This window comes from Hemiscyllium ocellatum, chromosome 3 (assembly GCF_020745735.1).
Source record: "Hemiscyllium ocellatum isolate sHemOce1 chromosome 3, sHemOce1.pat.X.cur, whole genome shotgun sequence".
Taxonomy (NCBI): Eukaryota; Metazoa; Chordata; class Chondrichthyes; order Orectolobiformes; family Hemiscylliidae; genus Hemiscyllium; species Hemiscyllium ocellatum.
The window spans coordinates 50,467,893-50,489,986 of NC_083403.1; the positions used below are offsets into that span (position 1 = coordinate 50,467,893).

At 39.4% G+C, this 22,094-nt stretch overlaps 1 protein-coding gene across 1 annotated transcript in view; it reads right to left on the reverse strand.

Moving 5' to 3' along the window:
* The window catches only part of map3k5 (mitogen-activated protein kinase kinase kinase 5), a 176,496-nt gene that overhangs the window by 20,923 nt on the left and 133,479 nt on the right, over nt 1-22,094 (reverse strand). Inside the window, exons 20-24 of the mRNA XM_060849929.1 lie at nt 20,229-20,406; nt 17,886-18,063; nt 11,554-11,722; nt 5,386-5,571; nt 605-710 (exon numbers count right to left, since the gene is read on the reverse strand). Coding sequence (XP_060705912.1) covers nt 605-710; nt 5,386-5,571; nt 11,554-11,722; nt 17,886-18,063; nt 20,229-20,406 — 817 coding nt within the window. The remainder of the gene's footprint in view (nt 1-604; nt 711-5,385; nt 5,572-11,553; nt 11,723-17,885; nt 18,064-20,228; nt 20,407-22,094) is intronic.

Sequence of the window (22,094 nt, forward strand, 5' to 3'; positions counted from 1 at the left end):
AAAGGAAGTGCAAAAAAGGTTTAGATCAATTGTGCTAGCACTGGGACGGCACAGGGATGTTTGAAATCTATTTGGTTGTATTCTGAAGTAGTTTTCCTATTTCTATTCAGCTTCTCTCCAGTGAGACATGAATTATGTCGGATCAATATCTGATGTAGTGCTTTAGAGTAAGGAAATAAAATGAAACGTTCAACTAATACAACTTGACAAGAGATCCATTTTATCGTACTATAACACAGCCTTTTTATTCAATAGGGAAGTGATGGAAGAATTTGAATGGATCCTACAAGTATTGAATCCTAAAGTACCCCGGCAGAAGTTGAAACGTCTGTTCAAGTTCGAAAGAGAAGCACCAATGAAAATGAATCTATCACTAGTTACACACGTTGTATTTCTGTTTAATTAGCTTACTTGATTGTACACAAAATTATGCATTTTTAAAAAAGTCACATTCCAGCACTTCAACAGATTCTTTATTATACCAGCTGGTACTACTGAAATTATTAATTAGATGAACTCATAACAGTATAACAATACAATTAGTAATACTTGAAACTGGAATTCTTCAGTAGCCCAGACACCTGCTGGAACAACAATGACTCACCAGGTACAAGAATGGTAATAGCTGTCTGCACAGCCTTGCGAATGATGTTATCCAAAGCAAACATCCAGTGAGGTTTTATATTATGGGTTCTCAGGACTTTATTTACCTAATGTCAAGAAATTATAAAATTACTTTCGTTAACATTTCCTGAAAATCTTCCATGTTACCACAGGAAAACATAGCTAAGCATAATTGAGCCCATGTAGTTAGGCAATCAGATCAAAATGCTCAAAGGACACATAGATTATTTAGTATCTCTTCTACGCAGTACCTTCCTATCATAATGTGAAGTTTCTTTGGTGTGTTATAGTGCAGGTTTATTTAGTGAAGCCCACTCCCACAATAAAACAAATCAAATTTTTGTGGAACACTTCACCGGAACTGAATCATGTTATTACTTTTTTTCAGATGTTGGTTAACCTGCTGGGAATTTATAGCAATTAACACTTTTGAGATTTTCAACTTTTGTTTTTGTTTTCAAACGTTGAATTACAACATCATGACCTTTGTGACAATTAGTCCTGGATTTTTGCTCACAAGTTGTGGACAAACCTCAGGACACATGGACATGAAATTGAAAAATATTATAAGTGTGTAATACAGACTTCACTGCATGAAAGAATTCATAATGATCACTTTACTACATTTACATTCTTTTACCTGTATCATGCCTTAAACAAACTTTGTTCACAGGTGCAGTTTCCTATTACAACCACTGGAATTCATTTATAGCTCCATTTCAAAGAATCCAGCTGGAGGTGTTGTCCAACTGAAATGTCAGGCTCCCTGCTACAATAATGACTGGTTAAGAAATAAGTCAGGCAGCAGGAATCCAGTAATAGCATCTCTCAGGCATCCATCAGAGTAAAACAGCCAGCAATGACCTTTTTTTAGACACTCCAGACCTTCATTCCCCATATTTAAAGGGCAGGGATTTCTAATTATCCAGACAGCTCCCTAAGAGTGTTTGACATGCCCTCTTGATACCTTTGATATTTCAGAGAATAGAATTCCTACAGTACGGAAGCAGGCCATTTGGCCCAACAAGTCCACATCAACTGTCCGAAGAGTAACCCACCCAGACCCATTCCCCGACCCTATTACTCGAGATTTACCTCTGACTAATGCACCTAACCTACACATCCCTGAACACTATGGGCAATTTAGCATGGCCAATTCACCTGACCTGCACGGCTTTGGATTGTGGGAGGAAACTGGAGCACCTGGAGGAAACCCACACAGACACAGGAAGAATGTGCAAACTCCACACATACAGTCGCCAAAGGCTGAAATCAAACCCGGGTCCCTGGCATTGTGAGGCAGCAGTGTTTACCACTGAACCACCGTGCTATCCCAGATTTGATTTAAACATTTCCAATTAGCTTGACAGTTAATGGTTTTATACACTTTTACATACATTTACGACAAGTTTAACATTCTGAAAGGCAATTTATGTCACCAAAGGTGTCTGAAGATTATATATCCAAATGAAGTACCTAATTCTGACAATTCAAAGAAATGCACAAAGTCCAGATTTGCTCTTAACAGGTCTACTCTGCACATTTTCGGTTTCACATTGCAAGGCTACTAACATAATATAAGAGTGCGGGCAGCTGATGATTTAAATGGTCAGTCTGTCTTCATGGAATGTGCCCTTGCCAACCCCTACCGGCCCCCTCAAAAATGTGAAGGGCTGTTTTCATGGGCAGGACTTTCAACTTCCGCGTTCATACATCACTTCCAGTCCCTACAGTAAACAAGCTCAAAACTATAAAAGGGCAAAATGTACAACAACCTTCTCCTTCAAATGAAACAGTGAAGCGGATAAGGCTGCAAGGATTTGTCACAGATGTTTAAAAGAATAATTAATTACTCTGGTTGCAACACAGCAGTCAGAGATTAAGTAGACACCATAAATGCAATCTATCAGTAAAGCTTCAATTGTGAAGGTAGTGTCCTGAGTATTTGTAGCTGACTTAAACTTATCTAAACGAAGAGGAAATCTAATGTTTCCAGATGTTGTGTTCGTTTACTTTTTAAATTATGCAATTAACTTCAAAATAGGCATGAAAGTGGAAACATCATATCTGCAAATATACTTATCAAGCTGAGGATACATCAGAGCACTTAAATCTATCACGCAAGAACAATTTGCCCTCATGTTTTGATACAGAATGGGTGACAAAGCAAATCTGACATATCTAGGTCAGTTAGATTAGTGAAAATGTTAAATATCCTCAAATCTGTGCTGCCAATTGTTGTATGTATTAATCTTTGAATACAGTTCACAATTCATTCACAACACACAGAATTCAGTGTCTTAATCTCTGTCTGGATTGATAGAAGCTTACAGTTTTGCTTTTGCTTGTGTTCAACTTGCAGGTTGTCAGGAACAGAGTACATAAAGAATAAGCTTTAAAATCCTTGCATGGCATGTTTCCTGGTTGTTCGGAAACAAATTCCTTCCAAAAACTTGAATTTACAGTAATATTATATTTCAAAAAATGAAAAAGCCATTAGACTCAACAGGATCATCTATTTTCAGAAATCATTCTTTACTTCATGCTATCAACCCTGAGGGGACAATGTCCTAATAGATATTTCCTATCATCTAGCTGATGGTCAGTTCATTTCTATGCAGTGACAGAAAGGATTTTTTTCTGTTGGATCCTCAGGAAAGAAAATCTTTTAAAGTCAGATTAAATGCACTTCACTAAATGTTTGACAAGGCCACGTGCACGCACACACAAGTATCCACATAGTGTTATACATTGCTCAACATTTGGGGATAGGTTTTGTTTGCCACTTCAGAGATCCTTGCTCACAACTATTCTCACATTAAAATTGTTGATACTCCACTTCTTGTTATGTAGCTCATGATCTAAATAGAAATATACCCAATAGCCCTTGCTGTGAATTGTTGAAATTTGCTGTCCATATTCTCACTTTCTATCTAACAAAAAACAGTGACAAACTGTCAGCTATCTCTATAATCCTTTACAATGCAAATAACTGTGCAAGCTTTGTGGGAAAGGGGTCGAATCAGTATTCAATCGGTTTGATGGGATGTGCTAATCAAACAAGAAAACAGAAAGTCCTAACTTTCAACTTAGTTGTTCGCGTCAATGCCCAGGAGGTTTTATTTAAATCCTGGAAGATACCAAATAATGTCAGTCTGAACAGTCCAAGCTGGAGTCTCTGATCGGGGGATTCATGCTGTTTTGGTAGCAGCAATACCAGTGAGCAATGACCATGGATTCAGCCTTCTGGTGGTGATTTCACTCTGCATTGGAGGTTACCTGCCTTCGGTAGACAGGGCCAAGTACAGTGGCTCCAGATGTTGTTGCAGTGTGGCATGGCTGATACTGAGAAAATCTTTATCTTGCAAAATCATTTGCCTTCAAACAATGATAAATTACCCCATGAAGAATTGCAGTGGAAAATGCAGACTCAAAATTCTAATCTACTCTTTTCCCATGCTAGATGAGCATTACTGGATATCAGACAACTATCAAGAAGGCATGACATATTTCTTTCTCAGGGGTTCTTCAAGAGGGCTACTTTTTGTTTGAGGGGCTGTTTTCCCATTCTAACTAAATTCCTTATTAGGTGATGTATGTTGTAACATTACCTTCTGAATTGGAGTTGACATATAAGATAATTCGACTCTCCGAAACAGCAGGAAGCACAATCTCATTAAAAATTGGAAGCCATTTCACTCAAGGAAAGCATTAATTTTGCAGATACCAAAGTATCTAACTAGCACAGGCATAAGTTAGCAAAAAGAGTTCATCTGCACATAAAAAGGGATTATCCGAAATACACCTTCCTCAGGCCGGTTGAAAGTTAGAATTTTGTTTTCTTTCTTGATTACCACATCCCATCTACCCGAGTGAATACTGATACAACCCCCTTCACCCCACTAGGCTTCACTGTCTTGCACAGTTTTGTGCACTGTGAAGGGTGATAGAGACACCTCACAGTCTGTCACTGTTTTTCAATGTTATATACTAGACAGAAAGACCACAGCTAATGTGTTTCCATTGTTTATCTACAAAGTTAGAATACTTAACAAGGTGATTAGTACTTTTTTTAAACTGCACCTCAGATCTCAATATTAAATTTAATAATTGACAGTGAATATTACTAGAGTATTTGTTTAATGTTTCCCTATTCTTGCACTGGTACATAGGCAGCCTTAATCTAGATATTCTATCTTTACTTGCAAGGAATTTGCTGCCCCAGTGATTTCAGGTCTTCCTGCCTCCCAGTTAGCAGAGGATTCCTTTGTTGACAACTTTGAAATGGATCTCCCTTCCCCATCACCCTTGCAGCCTCTGTCTTTCTCCCACTCCTCCCCTTGCAGTTCCACAATTCTACCAATCTCCCTGTGGTTTTCTTATCTCTGCCCATTCCCCATCTGGCCTCTCACTTTCCATCATCCTGCTGAAACTTGGTGGCAAGATGGCAGCCTCTATAAAAAGGCAGCTCACCACACAGCCTCTGGTTTTGGTAAAAGGGCTGCCCCTGACTCTGGGCACCCTCTCTCAGCCTCAGCAAAATGGTCCTTGAACACATGCTTCCAGGCCCCTGCTCTCAGACCTCAGCCTCCAGTTTGGAATTATTCACATAAGCCACAGTGGGGTCTCTGACTTTTAGATCTATATTCATTAGTAACTAGGCTGAAACAACATAAACTCATACAGGACCTTCACAACCCGTGGACATAAAGACTTTCTAAAGAAAAGATTTCTTGTTAAAGTAAACAAATGGAAACTTACAGCTTCCTGGAAGCCAAAGAGCACCATCTGAATCTGGCTAATGGCATGGTTGTCAAAATCCAACTCCAACTTCAGCTTGGAAAGGGTGGCAGAGATGATTTTGCGATCAATTAATCTCACAAACTCCCGCAAACTAACCACAAGTGTACAGATGTGCTCAGATTTTAGCTTTGGTTCTTCAGAACCCTGTGAATCAAGAAAACAGAATATATTTCTTAGTTTTCCCAGACTTAACATGTCGTGTAACAATAGAACAGATTTTCATGTCCCATTTCCTCAGTACACTGGATCACCTGAGTGAAGTATATAAATAAAAATGATTGGGAATATTGCATACCCAAGGAAGCCTGCTTGATTTTCTAGCAATTAAATAACAGATGGAAATCCAAACAAAATAAATAACAGCCACAGACCCCACCTTTTCCTCTTATTTTAGTATCTAAGCAATGGAATTTACATTGCAAAATATCTGTTTCATGTTTCTTGCATTTGAAAGAATTAACATCTCTTTTCCTCGCTGAATATTTGTTCCACCTGAACAGGAGGTTCATTAGCTCAGTTGGCTGGATGGCTGGTTTGTGATGTCGAGTGATGCCAACAGCATGGGTTCAATTCCCACACTGGCTGAGATTACCATGAAGGATTTTCCTTATAAAACCCTCCCCTTGCCTGAGGCATGGTGACCCTCAGGTTAAACCATCACCAGGCATCTTTCTCTAATGAGAGAGCAGCCCTATTGTCTTTCGGAACAATGCTGACTTTACCATTCCTTACATCTCAGTGGCCTCAAAACAATACAGCTGGCAGTTATTGTTCAGAATTAAGTCAATCCTCTGTCGAGAATCTGTACTATTCCTGAACCACTGTTCATGATTGACCAACTTTTCCCAATTAATCAAACAGGAGTCACAATGTGTTTGGATTTATCAAATAACAATGTAAATCAATATTTCATTGAATATAGTGCTTGTGACTGGCTAAGGAACAGAAATTATATTAATGTTTTTCTACATGGTTTTAAACTGGTTAAACTTTTATCAGTACATCTGCAAACAGTTGGAAACATGTAATTCTTGATTTTAAAAATCCTCATCTAAGATCTTTGGATTTGGGCAAGAGGATGTACAGGCTAGAATTGCCACCAATTGAGCCTCAGTTGGAAATTATTATCTTATAACTAACTAAACTGCTTATAAAAATCTTAAGGTTAAAAACAAACACATCTATAATATATTTTACTTCAGCCGACTGGCAAATCTCCCATCTGGGTCATATGACCAAGTAAATGAGACTGGAGCCAGTCAAGGAACTGAACATGGGGACCGGGTGAGGAACCTTCATTCTGCTATCTGCTACCATCCATTGCACTATGAACACAGATTGTGTTCTTAACAATGCCAGGGTTAATTAATCTGTACTTTACCAGAATGCCTCAGATAGCATTCACTGAGTAATGTATAAGGGACCTTGAAAAAAAAAGTGATAATGAAAGACCTTAATAAGTATGCTATACCAAAGAGAAAAATAGCCTGACCTACTTCTAGAAATTCTATGAGCAGAAATTCTGCAGTCATGTTTCTTTCATATGCAATGTGGGACAAAGTCTGTAGGTGGCAGATGTCCTTTAACTTCATTTGGAGAAGAAAGAAACATAGTGACATGCACTTGAATAAAGCTAACATCAAGATCCATGCAAGGTGCAGAGGCTAAGCATGTTGAATGGATTAGGGACTTAGTTCATATGACACATGAATTTATTAAGGTTCAAGGAACTGCCACTAATCTCACACCAGAGACACAGACTCAAATGTAGGAGAGTAGAGATGAACAGAATGCAATTTCAACTACTTTCCCCAGAGGGTAACAAATGTATTGAAAGAGAAAAATACCAATGAAATAAAGCAATTGTGAACCTGTTTCCACAGTATGTGTACTGAACTCCATGACTACAGGTATTGTATTCAGATTCTTAACAAAAATATTGCTTTTCCAAAAAAAGTTAGAATACATTTGCCTTTTCACCACACAAGATGGATTATAGTAATTAAAATGAAATATCATTACTTCCATGATCTGAGAGATACTTCATCAGATATTAACATCACCATTAAAAAAACCAAGTTACACATTATGAATAAGGTGCAAAGTTTTGGAGGATTGCTTGTAGCCTATTTGTTCAAATATTTCTAAAAAATTGCAAAGTGTGGATAATTCAATTGAGCAATTATGGAGGAGCAAGGAATTGCTGTGAGGAGCTGCTGTGAGGATTTGTGTTGAACTGTGCCAGCGTTTCTGTCAGTTTCACAGTGGAATGAAGAAGATGAATGCTGACAGTTCTGCAATTATTACAACAATAATACTGCTATAAAGTCCAAAACAAGGAATATATCATGGTCAGGGATCATGAAGAGACATCTCAAAGAAAATCATATTCTCTTCTATATTTTCACATTTAAATTCTGTTTCTTGAAAAAAAAGGAACATGTTAGTGGACTCTAAATGGTCAAGGTTGATAACAGATTAAATTTCCAGAAGATTCTGAAGCCCTACATTGTAAAACAATTCTTGCTAAAGCTGACACAAAGGACTGGAGATAATGCTGCCTCCAAACAGCTCTGGACAAACAAAAACATCAAAATCCATTATGCTAAATTAAATCACAATGAAGAATGGAAATTAAGAATTCTCACAGTTCAGGAAGCAGTCATCATAAAACATAGAAAATAAGAGCAGAAGTAGGGTATTCAACACCCTCCCCCCCCAACTAAAAAGCCCTGGATGTGAGCAAGACCATTGTAGTGTTCCAGGACACAGGGGACATTCAGTGCATGTTGCTGGCCAGCGAACTAAATCTGGTTCTCCAAATCCCCTCTAAATGCCAAGGCACTCATTGGTGCAATGAGACGAAAATACTTTTCCATCCTCTCTATCAGATCCACCAAGTGTGACCTGGTCTCAGGCCTAATGACAGTGGGAATTGTCCCTGAACGGCTGGCGGTTGAGATCGATTTTCCAGTTGGAAGAATCCGGCAAGTGAAAAACTGGAACTTACAGGAGGATCTCCCAAGGATTTCTCTGGCTGTGCAATGACCCAATCACAGGAATGGTGCCCATGGAATCATGTTAGAGTCATTTTGGTACAAAAGAACATGGTTGTGGTTGTTAGGTCAGTCTTCTCTTCAGGAGAGCCTCAGGGTAATGTTCTAGGCCCAACCATCTTGACCTGCTTCCCTCCATCATAAACTCAGAAGTGGGAGTTCACCAATAATTGCACCATTCATGACATCACAGATTCTGAAGTAGTCCATGACCAAACGCAGTAAGACGTGGATGAAATTCAGGTTTGAGCTAAAAATAGGCAAATAACATTCATGCTACACAAGTGCCAGCAATGACCAATAATTGTCAGGAAAGGAGTAATCACCAGAGAGATAGCTGAATCTGTGTGATCTGTCTTCTTCAAGGTCAGCAACAAGTGCTGATACTTCATTACAAACCCAAAAATCCTGAACATCACTTCTTGTGACAGGCCAACTGGACTACCTAGAGTCTTCTGGGAAAAAAAACTTTACAAATCTATGCTCTGAGTTGATTCTAAGCAGTCCTTTATGTCAAACTTTATCCTATCCACGTCTATTTCTGACATTTCCTCAAGGTTTCTAGTTCAGTTTTAGATGGCAGAAGGCAGAATGTAGCTCCACACTGTTGAACTATCCAACAAATTTCTCATAGCTAACATTGGTGACAATTTGGGGAACTATGCAATGAGGAGTGGTGGTACTTGGAATGAAAAGACCTCAGGAAAAGAAACTCCAATCTAGTTTTTGTCTTAACTGATAATGTTCTCAAAAAAGGTTGAAAAATTACCAATCTGTTGTTATATGAGAGCAGAGGGCATTAGATTAAGCTCAGAGCATTTCATATAGGTGGAAAAGTGAAGAATTACATTAGGGTAGCCTGTAGTAAACGAGGCCCACTGCATAATCCTTTCTAATCCTTCTCTTTGTAAGCATGCTGTTAACATTATGTGCCGTGTTTGAATTGTATGCACATGACAAGCATGTGGAATTGCAAATGTATTTATGTCCTACATGTGATAATGTGGCAAGTTTCCCAGCTCATTCAAGCTCAGCTATTTTACTCTGGAAGAGGTCGTTATGAATGTCAGTTCTTTAAAAAGCAAACTGTCTTCTGTGTTTTTCAGACAAATAGTGTTTCACTGGAATTATATTTCCACAGTACTAAAACTGGAGTTTTTTAATGGAATGTTCCAAGTTTTGTTGAGATATATTTGCCGTAGCTCCTCAACCTTCACCCCTTGAGTCTCATGCCAGTTTGCAGCCCATGTACATTTCAAACATGGATTATCCATAAACGTTCACTATCTTAGGGACAATACATACTTGTCAAGTGAGATCAAGGCTTCTATCAAAAAACAAAAGGCTGATTTTCATCTATTAGAAGTTCTTTGCAGTCATTGTTTCCAAGTTTGCAAAATTAACAAAGTGCATACAATAACGCTTCATTCTCTAAGTGAACAGCAGCCTGCATTAGCTGGTGGCAATGCTGAGGGTGAATTCAAGGATGAAAGAAAATGATTTTTGTCAGAGAAGGGAAATCAATCCTTGTTTGGAAGGTAGCACACAAACTACTCAGTCAGTACAGAGGAACCTCGATTATCTGGCATTTGATTATCCAAATATCGGATTATCCAGCAAGATCGCAAGCTCCCAATGCTCAGCTAAACTCATTATCCGGTATTTGATTATCCGGAAGTTGATCAACCGAACGAAATACTCCCTGCCGCATCCATCAGATAATCATAGTTCCTCTGTAGTAAGGAAGTATTAGCATCTATTACAAAGGAAGTGAAAACTTGACACTTAGGAAATAATGTTATGATTGGGCAGAGTCAACATAGAATTATGAAAGTAATAATTTCTGACAAATCTGTTGGAGCTTTGGAGGATGTTACTTGTAGCATTGATAAAGGAGAGCCTGAGGAAGTAGTGAGTTTGGATTTTCAGATAAGGTCTCATAAAGGAGGATAGTGAACAAAATTAGAAGCCATGGAATTGATAGCCCCATTTTAACTGGAGAAAGTGAGGACTGCAGATGCTGGAGATCAGAGTCAAAGAGTATGGCGCTGAAAAAGCACTGCAGTTCAGGTAACATCCAAGAAGCAGGAGAACCGATATTTCAGGCATAAGCCCTTCATAAGGAATGTGATTCTTGATGAAGGGCTTATGACCGAAACATTGACTGCCCTGATCCTTGGATGCAGCCTGACTTGCTGTGGTTTTCCAGTGCCATCCTATTTGAATTAGTGAACAGACAGGTGGAATAAGAGGTCACACTCTGGGGTGACAGACTGCAGGCACACTGCAATTATCAATGCTGCAACCAGAGCTGTTCACAATTTGTTTAACTGATTTGGATTTGGGGCCCAAATGTTATATTTTCAAATTTGGTGATGACACAAAACTATTTGGGGAATGCAATAAAAACAAAATGCTGGAGAAACTCAACAGATATGGAGGCACATGCACAGAGAGAAACAGAGCTGATGTTCTGAATCCAGTGGTTCTTCTTTGGAATTGAAGGGGGCTGGAAAACAATGGTTCGCAAAAGCAGAGGGGGAGTAAGTGGAGCAGACTGTGAAGATGCCCAAACAAAAGATAAAGAGTGTGCTTACGGTGGTAAAGGAGGCACTAGATATAAAATAGGTGTAAATGATTCATATGAATAGTTTAAAATAGGTGAGCTCTGCTGAGAGCAAACAGATGCCATCAAGTCACGGGGTGTAATCAAAATGGAGGACAGCGTTCATGCTCTGGGATTGTTGAACTCAATGAAGACTATAAAATGCCCAAGTGAAAAATGAGATGCTACTTTTCCAGCTTGTGTGGGCTTCACTGGAACACTGCAACGGACAAAGGATGGATATTGTGCACATGAGAGCAGGATGCAGAAATGGCTGACAATTTCAGGGTTGAAGCACCTAATTGAATGACAGAGCAGACCGGAGAGGTTGAATTGCCTCTCTATGCTCCTAAACTAAGGCAGAAAGAAAATAGAGAATGGCAAAGTGTTAATACTGGGTAAAATAGTATCTAAATGATCTAAAATATAATTAATTTAATTTAAACTAGGAAAACGAGTGTTCACCTGCATCAGAGATTCAAGCAAGTTTCTCACAACTTTGTCCTGGTCCTCTGTTAGTATCCGATGTAGAGTAGCCCTTCGCTCACTGTCTTTCTTTAACATAAAGAACCCTGCATCCTTATCCTCAGGAGATGGTGGTGCACTGTGATCTTCAAAGTGATCATCAGGTATACTACAGGTTAAAACAAAGAAACATGATCAAGTTGGAGAAAGGAGAAATACATCCAAGGGTAAAGAAGAATCAACAATCAAAATTGTGATTAAATCTTTGAATGCCTATGAAAAAGATACCAAAGTGAATTTTTTGCCTGGTGATTTAGTAACTTAGTAAAATTGCTGAAAATGTGGTCCATAAGATACAAGAACAAATTAGCCCATTCTGACCATAGAGTCTGCTCTGCCATTCAATCATTGCTAATATGTTTCTCAATCCCACTCTCCTGCCTTCTTCCTGTAATCCTTGATCCCCTTACCAAAGATAGAATCTACATATCTCATCTTCAATACACACAATGACTTGGCCTCCACAACCTTCTGTGGCAAACAATTCAACAGATTAACCACTTCTGGCTGAAGCGATTCCTCATCTTAGTTCTAACAGGTCACCTTTCACCCTGAGGCTATGCCCCAGGTCCTAATCTCTCCTACTAATGGAAATATCTTCTCCATATCCAATCTATCCAGGCTTCTCTGTATACACACCATTCCCCTCTCCAATCCTTCTAAACTCCATCAAGTACAGATGCAGAAACCTCAAGCACTCATGATGACGAGCCCTTCATCTCTGGGATAATTCTCATAAACCTCCTGTAGAACCACCTCCCACTTGTCTCACATGCCTCCGTCCCTCATCCCATTCGCCTCAACCAGTTCCAGATTGAAATGATGACCTTTGTGTAGTCCACTTAGGTAAAATATATCTAGGCCAATCATTCCCATTCCTTCATGAACTAATATAAATAGTACGAAAGAAAGAGCTCTGAAACCTAAATCTAAAAAAAAACTTTTCTGTTTAACAATTCTATTCTGGTAAATGAAAGCTGCTTGAAATTGAAATTACTGTGATTTTGTTTTTCTTTTTCAGGTCATGTTTTCATTATATCTTGCTTATATTTTCAATAAATGCTTAATGCATTCTTGCTGCTCTTTCTGGAACAGAAATCTAGGAAACGGAAATTTTTCAGGGCAATTAAATCGTTGTTGCAAAAATCATAAGAGAAATTAGCTGTAACGAAATTTACTCTGGTTCCCGCAATACAAACCAACTAACAGTACTCCAGGACATCTAACTGGAGGCTACACCAGCAGCTTCCCCTACAGGAGTCATTATTATTATACTACTGGGAGATGCTCAGAAAACACAGCACAGTTCCTTAATTTCCTGAATGTATGGATGAAGTCCGAAAGCAATTCTCCGACTTTTTCAATGTTTTGTTAATAAATGCAATTGTTGGTTTCATTTTAAAATTTTTTGCTTGGGGTTTATTTTAGAAACTGGTATCTGAAAACCAAAGTTTGGCAAACACCTTAGCAAGTTTTGAGAAGATTTGTAGCTCAGGTTGAGGTTCTGCACGGTGAGCTGGAAGGTTCATTTCCAGATATTTATTCTCTATACCAGGTAACATCTAGTATGTTCACCCGGAGGCTCACTGAAGATGTTACCTAGTATGGTGACGAAACGTCCGGAAATGAACCTTCCAGCTCAATGAGCAAACCTATATGCATTTGGAAAACACCCTTCAGTCTATCTCAGTAAGAGAAATAAAAAGGGGAAAAGGAATAAGTCAAAAAATGCCTCTCTGTCTCTGGATTAAGAGGGAGAGTCTACCATAATTTAAATTCACCCTCATTCCCTCTTTGTCTGGAACATCTATGAAACAATCAAGTGATGTATTGGTTAAAACAAGTTAATTTAATCTCCTTACTAATAGCAACACATTTTCAAAGTACAACACACCCCTGATGGCCATCAACGGGTTCTTGTTCCTCCTCTGCTGCTACCAGTTTCTGCTTTTCACTTCAGTCTTGCTGATTTATTAAGCACACTTAAACTATCCTTTAGAATGTGTGTAGCATTGCTGTTGCTTGCTGGCCAGAGGAATGCAGTGAGTTATGAAACATTGACTCATTCCAGCTCACTGCCATTCTGGCAGGCTGCTATTCCAGACACAAAGACAAAAGGTTACCATAATGTCTCCAAGAAATTTCTTTCACCAGAGCTCACAGTACAGCATGTGAATCATGTATGCTTTCCTCCCGCCGCCCCAGTGATTATGAATGCCAGTGTAGGAGTGGATCAAAACATGATCAGCACAACTTGTCTTTCAGTTCTGCTTGCCGAGTCGCACAACGGACTGAAACTTCTGGCCGTTGTGTGTTAGATTTATTCCCACATTTGACCTCTGCCTGATTATAGGCATTGTTTCCCCACCGCTCTGCAATCTTCAGAGCCACACCTTCTGGATAAGTCTGCACTCATGGTTGGGAAGCAGTCGGTGTTAAGGTAGAACATTTTGCAGCTAAGTTAACAACGATTACTTTAGGCTTCCTAACACTGAACTGTAGGACGCGCTCTCTCATCCAGAATTTGACATCAGGCAAACAATCTAACGTTATTGCAGGTGGAACATGGAACATAGAAAAGTACAGCACAGAACAGGCCCTTTGGCCCATGATGCTGTACGGAGATTTAATCTTGAGGTGGAGTTGTATATCATCCTAAGAACATAAGAAATTGGAGCAGTTTCACATAGTCCTCAAGATTATAGAATCTACTGAACTACTTTCAGTGATCCATCCTCTAGAAGTCTCTGGGGGGGATTAGCAAATTGCAGACATTCACTACTTTCAAAGAAGAAATCCCTTCGCATCTCAGCTCATTCTGTAGCCATGTTCCCCGGTTTGCGATTCTACCACTAGTGGATATATCGTCTCAATATCTAACCTGTCAAGACCCCTCAGGATCTTCTACATTTCAATAAGATCATCCCTCATTCTTCTAATAAAGGACTAACCTGTTTATCTGTTCTTAATAAGTCCTTCACCCGGGAATTAGCCCAGTGAATCTCTTTTGAACAACCTCCAATGCCAATATATACTTCTGAAAAACAGGGACCAATACTGTACACAATACTCCAGATGCGAACCAACTCCCTGTACAGATGTAACAAGACTTCCCTAATGTTTCACACAAAACCAGGAGTAACAGAAGCCAAAATTCCATTTGCCTTCTTAATTACTTGCTGCACCTGCCCGCTAACTTGTGTGTTTCAGGCACAAGAATGCACAGATCCTTCGGCTCTGCACTTCGTTCACATCACTCTCCATTTAAATTTTAGACTGTCTTTTAATTCTTTCTACCAAAGGTATACAATCACATACTTTCCCATATTAAAATTCACCTGCCAAGTGTTTTGCCCACTCACTCAACCTACTGCATAGTCTACACTCAACCTTGCAGGTTCTCTCATTTAAGCAGAGGACGCTGATCCAAACAACATTTAAGAGATACTTGCACCAGTTCATGAATAAAAGATGTTGGGAAGGATATGGGCCTAGCACAGGTAGGTGGATCTAGATAAGTTTGGGATTATGGTTGGCATGGACTGGTTGGGCCAAAGGGGCTGTTTCAGTGCTGTATAACTATGATACTGGTTAGAAATGAGATGGGTTTTTCCTCAAATTATTTGAAATTCTACAATGATTGTTACTCCCGAGAGAAACCTTAACTACAAGATCTCTCATTAATTCTTCCTTATTACACATTACTAGATCTAAAACAGCTTGCTCCCAGCTTAGTTCTGCAAATACAGTTGCAAGAAACAGTCTCTGATACACACAGCAAATCTGCTTTCCATGTTGCCCATGTCCTCTGATTTGGTCAACACAGGGTGTCATAGTGGCTCAGTGGTTAGCACAGCTACCTGTAGGAGGAGCGAGGTTCTGAAAGCTTGTGGTTTCAAATAAACCTGATTTGGAGCGGCTGGTGTTGAACTGGGATGTACAAAGTTAAAAATCACACAAAGCCAGGTTATAGTAAAACAGGTTTATTTGGAAGCACAAGCTTTCAGAGCACTGCTCCTTCATCAGGTGATTGTGGAGTATAAGAACGTAGGTCATAGAATTTATAGCAAAGGTTTACAGTATGGTGTAACTGAAATTATATATTGAAAAAGACCTGGATTGTTTGTTAAGTCTCTTATCTTTTAGAGTGGGCGTGCTGGTTTCAGTTCTTTCATACATAAATAAACTTGGTGAACAAAAACCCAGTGTCGTTTGAGTTTTGACTTTGTCCACCCCAGTCCAACAATGGCACCTCTAAATCATGCCTGACAGTGCCAGGAACCTGGGTTCAATTCTCAGGTGACTATGTGTGTGGGGTTTGCACATTCTCCCTGTGTCTATGTAGGTTTCCACTGGGTGCTCTGGTTTCCACCCACAGACCAAAGGTGTCCAAATTAGGTGGATTGGCCCATGCTAAGTTGCCCAATAGTGTTCAGGGATGTGTAAATTAGGTGGACGAGCCATGGGAAATGCAAGGTTATAGGGATAGGGCAGGGGGATGGGTCGGGTGGTTTGCTCCTTTAAGACGAGTGTGTGGCTTCGGAAAAGCACAGCAGGTTAGGCAGCATCGGAGGGTCAGGAAACACAACGTTTTGGGCAAAACCCTGACTTTCCTGCTCCTCCGATGCTGCCTGACCTGCTGTGCTTTTCCAACACCACACTCTCAACTCTAATCTCCAGCATCTGCAGTCCTCACTTTTGCCACTGCTCTCTTGAGAGTCAGTATGGACTTGTCCAGCCAAATGACCCGTTTCCACACTGTAGGGATTCTATAAAATTCAAATTATCCATGAAAATTGTAGGCCCCCTCTTACACAGTTCCTTTATTTCTAATTTATACTTTTTAGTCCCAGAGTGTGGCAGCTCTTCAGTGGCAAACAGACAACTCCCAACCGTGACTTCTTCTCTTTGTTATTCCTTATTTTCACTCAAACGGATTCTGCATCACAATTTATTGCAGCTGTATCACAACTCGCAAATACACTGACACATTTCTTTAGTAAAAGTTACCCGACTTCCTTTTCATCTATTTTTCCAGAATGTTGAATACCCTTGAATATTGTGTTCCTAGTCCTGATCCCTTTAAATCAGGTCTTTGTAGCAGCTATCAAGTCATCTTCATTGATTTCTATTAGTGAACTCATCCATCTTGTGAGAAATCCTATATGTATTTAGATAAAGAGCATTAAGTTTTGACTTTTTACCATTATTACTGAGTGTGGTTATAATTTCTGCTGCACTCTTTGCATATAGTTTCCACACCTTTCTGTCACATTTGCTTCTTCACTCTCCTGCACGTCTGCTCTCTCATTTTTTTTTTGATTATTTAAAGCTTCTTTTCAATTCCCTTTCCTCACCAACTAATTAGCTGAACAATCTGTCTACAATCTTAATTATGTGATTTGTCAGGATACCGCTCTGCTCATGGCTCAAATGAAGCCTAGCCCAACAGCACAGCTCTCTCTTTCCCCAGGACTAGTGCCACCAACCCACAATCCAGGAACCTGTGTTTCTCCCACTCCAATATCTGAACCACATGTTTACACCTCTCATCTTATATACTGCATGCCAATTTGCAAATGGCTCAGGTAGTAATCCTGAGATGATTACATTTGTGATTCTGCTTTTTAATTAAGACTTTTAGTTTTAATTAATATTCAACTTCTAATTAAACAGGGTTGTGGTAGGGTCTGACAGTAGGGAGAAGGGGATGACCGAGAGCAGGGGAGGAGGAGTGTGCTTAGCAGAGATGGCAAGAGATTGAATGAACAGCAGGGGTAAAAGTTCAAGTGTTTTTAAGCATAGAGTAATTTCCTTCCTGTTAGCTCAGAATTCAGGCCTACAAGATTGGCCAATTAAGTCATGCCTGTTACTCAAAAAAATCTAAGAGGCTTAAAAAGGGGCCTCAGCTGTTATCACTCAATTGGAACTGAACAGCAACAACCGCTGCATCAGAGCTGGCGATCCCAGAGTTTTGGCTGGTGACCCCACGGCCTGTGGGGGAGGGGTGGTGGTGAGCCAGGCCTGACCCACTGTTTGGGAAGCCCTGCCTGAACAACACTGCGTAAGTTTTCTCCCCACCTTGGGCACCACCCCTCCCTATCCCAAAGGATGTAAGGAGCAGACGTTAACGCCATCTAAGAGATAGGGAGAGAAGATAGAAAAAGAGAAAGAGAAAACTGCCTTCTGAAAAGAAATTTTCTGCATCACCCCGAATGTAAACAATACTGAAGAGGATCTAGGTAGCCTTGAGAGTGCACAGTGCTATTTACCTGAGAAGCAAAGGTCTACTTGCTTTGCTTTCTTTTTCAATGCAGGATTTCGCCCTTGATTTGAAAAAGAATAGATCCTGCTTCAGGTCAGAGTCTGGTGAAACTGAGCCAAATTCACTACCACTGCTCAATTCCTCCACAACAACCGGAACGGGGAGGGATATGCTGCGAAGATAGTCTGTATTGGAAATAAATGACATATTAAGAAAATAAAGTCTTGGCAGGGGCTAATTATTCAACTTTCCTAAGAGGGGAATGCAGATACACTTGTCTCTCCCTTCTCTAAGTATATACCATGTTCTTCCCTAAACTGAGCTGTCTCTCAGCCAAGCAGCTAGTCCAAAAACTCGTGCTGTGGCAAGTGCAGCTTAATCATAATTTGCTCTTCAACTCCATTCCTGCAAATTATAGCTTGCGTGGATTCAGGGACCCACGCAAAACATCTGCATTTCTGTTGTTTGACATGATACATTTTACAAAAGCGTTTGACTAGCTTTTGAAAATAATTTATTGGGGCTGGAATTTTTCCAGATTAGAATCTTCAGTGTGATTGCATCAGTGTGATAAAATATGCACACTCAAAATTATACTAGGTTTGATCTAAACAGACGGAGAGGGAATTTAAAAATACAGAAAGCTGAGGTAACAGAGAATTCACACACTTTCATTTCACAAAAAGGAAAACAAACATGAGGAAATTTAAGAATCAATGCACTCAAGGGACAAGAAAATAATTTCATGAAGGGATACAGGATAATGCAAAAAATGTGGCAAGGTGAGGTAGGGTCATTCATTTCATATAACAGGCTTGCTGCACCAAGTACATTATTCAGTTCCTAAATGCATATTTTTGACTGACTTTCTAGGATAGCGTTTGAAAACATTTCACAAAAAAAAATTGCATTGGAGCAATTATGTCACCCAATAAAGAAAGGCTGAGATACCAAATGATTCCAATACATTAACAGGTGGTTATGTGAGCACGCAGTACATTTTCCATGAGCAGACAAACAATCAATAGATCATTTATTACTTTTGCAAAACTGGCAAAACTGGATATCACTTTACAGTCTTTAAGAACAAGATATGAAAAATATTTTTTCCAATTCCTTTATGGGATATGGGTGTGCAGCTTGCTGGGCATTCATAATTGCCCTTGAATGGAGAAGATGGTCAGGCCACTTTAGGGGACAACTGAAAGTCAACCACATTGCTATCTGTCTGGAATCATATTTAGGCCCCACCTAACATAATTGTTAGATTTCCTTCTCTAAAGGGTATTAGTGAACCAGAAAGGTTTTTACAACATTTGTCTGACTTTTAGCTCTAGATTTTAAATGAATTCAATTTTCACCATCTGCTAGAGTGGCATTGAGCATGCTCCTGCTCCCTCCCCTGCAACAATATTTTGTTCTGTAAGAAGAGGGATGATCATTCTGGAGAACAGAACATATTTTGACCAAACAACAGTATCCAAAAGTCTTGGATCTCAAGAACAGTTTCTGCTCTAGTCGCAAATTGATAAAGGATTCTTTCCAAACCCATTTCACATATAATGCGAGAACACTAAAAACAAATCGACTTGGATTTGGACAAGTTAACCGTGGTTTTCTTGATGTTTGATGAATGAAAACTAACTGGGATGAGTGCTTCATTTCATTAAAATGTAATAAACTTTTATAATTAGATTGAGTTTTCCACATCTTCAAAACATCCAAAATTGACACAAGAGGTGAGTAATGTGTTCTGAAATATAGTCACTGTTGATTTAGAAGTAAACACAGTGAGGAACAAAATGATGAGCATCTAGTTTTTTTTTGCTGCATTGCTCATTGACAAAGAAACACTTGCCAGATTACAGAAGAACTCTATCTATCCTTCAGTGGACAGTACAATAGGATCTTTTAAGAGTCAGCCAGTATAGTGATTAAACATTTGAACAAAGTGATGGCAGTTTAAACAGTACAGCATTTACTCAACATTGCAACGTAAGTGCAAATAGCTTTTAGTTTTAATAACAGGCATGCAGGTTAGCTGGTCAAGAATATTTAAAAATCTTTCCTGTTCTATTTCATAAAATGTTTACAAAAACACTGGACATGTGAATAATCTTATTCAAATGCAAAAGCAAATTTGTAATTATTAAAATGGCATTTACTAATTTGTTTGAAACATATGGGCATTTGAAATAACTTTAACTCTTTCTGGGAAATTGTATTGCATCCAGTTCTTGGCAAGGACTACTTGCACCTCATTATCAAGGTACAGAAAGATCACACAATTTACAGGTTGAATCCCTAGAACATCATAATTATGACAGACAAGTATTTCTTATTGGACTACCTTGTTGTTTTAGTTGGGTCTTTTTCTTTCTGCTAGTAACCTTCAGAAATTCATCTGAAAGTAATTCTGAAGCTGCAGCACGTTTGTCAGGTTCTGGTTCGAAGCAACGCAGTATGAAATCCTTCGCTTCTGGTGACATGGATTCTGGAATATCGGGATGAATTTTAAACATTCCAACCTGTAAGGATAGCAGAGTGAGACAGAAAAGTACAGCACAGAGATGCACTGAAGATGTAGAACTGCTTGCTTCTTAGCATAGGTTTGGAAGTTTATGAAAAGCCTCCAAAATCTAAATTCATCTCAGACAGGACTTATTCAATGATTCATACATTTTTGGCAAAGTAGTATTTGGAGCCTCGAAGTGGTAGTTAATAGAAATTAGTATTTCTATCAAGGCACAGAAATATAGAAAATAGGAAGAGTTAGTACCCTAAATCCTAACCCATTTGGCCCTACAAGCCTGCTATGCCATTCAATATGATTCTGACTAATTATCCAACTCAATACCCTGTTCCTGCTTTCTTCCCATATCCTTTTGCTCCAAGAACTATATTCAACTCCCTCATGAAAACATTCAATATTTTGTCTTCAGCCGATTTCTGTTGCAGAGAATTCTATAGCCTCACCAGTCTCTGGGTGAAGAAATTTCTCCTCATGTCAGTCTTAAATGACCTACCCTATAACCTTAAACTGTGACTCCTCATTCTGGACTCCCAGTCATTGGGAACTTCCTTCCTGTGTTTACCTTGTCTAGTCTTATCAGAATTCTCAAAGTTTCTATAACATATGCCTTCATTTTTCTAAACTCTAGTGAATATAATCTGAACCAATCCAATCTTTCTTCAAAAGCCAGTCCTGCTATCCCAGGAATCAGTCTGGTAGGCTCTCTTTGCACTTCCTCAGTAGTCAGAACATCCTTCCTCAGGTGAGGAGACAAAAACTGCACACAGTAATCCAGGTGCAGTCTCACCACTGCCTTGTAAAATTGCAGCAAGATATCTCTGCTTCTGTACTCGAATCCTCTCACTATGAAGGCCAACGTTCCATTCGCTTTCTTCAACACCTGTTGTACCACCTGCGTGCAGTTTTGACGGTTGAGGGCGTATCTTATAGAAACGTATAAAATTCCAAAAGGACAAAGGGAAGATAAATGCAGGAAAGCTATTCCAAGTGAATGGGGAGTGCAGAACCAGGGTCACAGTTTAAAGATATGGAGTGGCCCATTTAGGAACGAGATGAGGGGAACGTTCTTTATCAAGCTTACTTTCAATGACTGGTGTACAGGGATAGAGTCGAGAGTGTGGTGCTGGAAAAGCACAGCAGGCCAGACAGCATCCGAGGAGCTGGAGAATCGCTAATTTGGGCACAAGCCCTTCATCAGGCATGACATACAAGGATACCCAGGTCTCATTGCACCTTTCACTTTCCCAAAGCATCACCATGCAGATAATTATCTGCATTTCTATTTTGCTGCCAAAGTGGATAACTTCATATTTGTCCACCTTATACATCATCTACCCACTCACTTAACTTGTCTAAATTGCACTGAAGCATCTCTGCATCCTCCTCACAGTTCAGCCTTCCTCCCAGCTTTATGTCATCTGCAAACTTGAAGACATCATACTTAGCTTCCTCATTTAAATCACTAATATATGTTGTGAATAGCTGGGGTCCAAGCCCTGATCCACACAGTACCTCACTAATCGCTGCCTGCCACTTGGAAAAAGACTTGCTTTTCATTTTCTTACCGCCAACCAGTTCTTTATCCATTTTAGTGCACTATTCCCAATCCAAATGTGCTTTAATTTTACATGCTTGTCTCATATATGGGATTTTATTGAAAGCCTTCTGAAAATCAAGTAAACC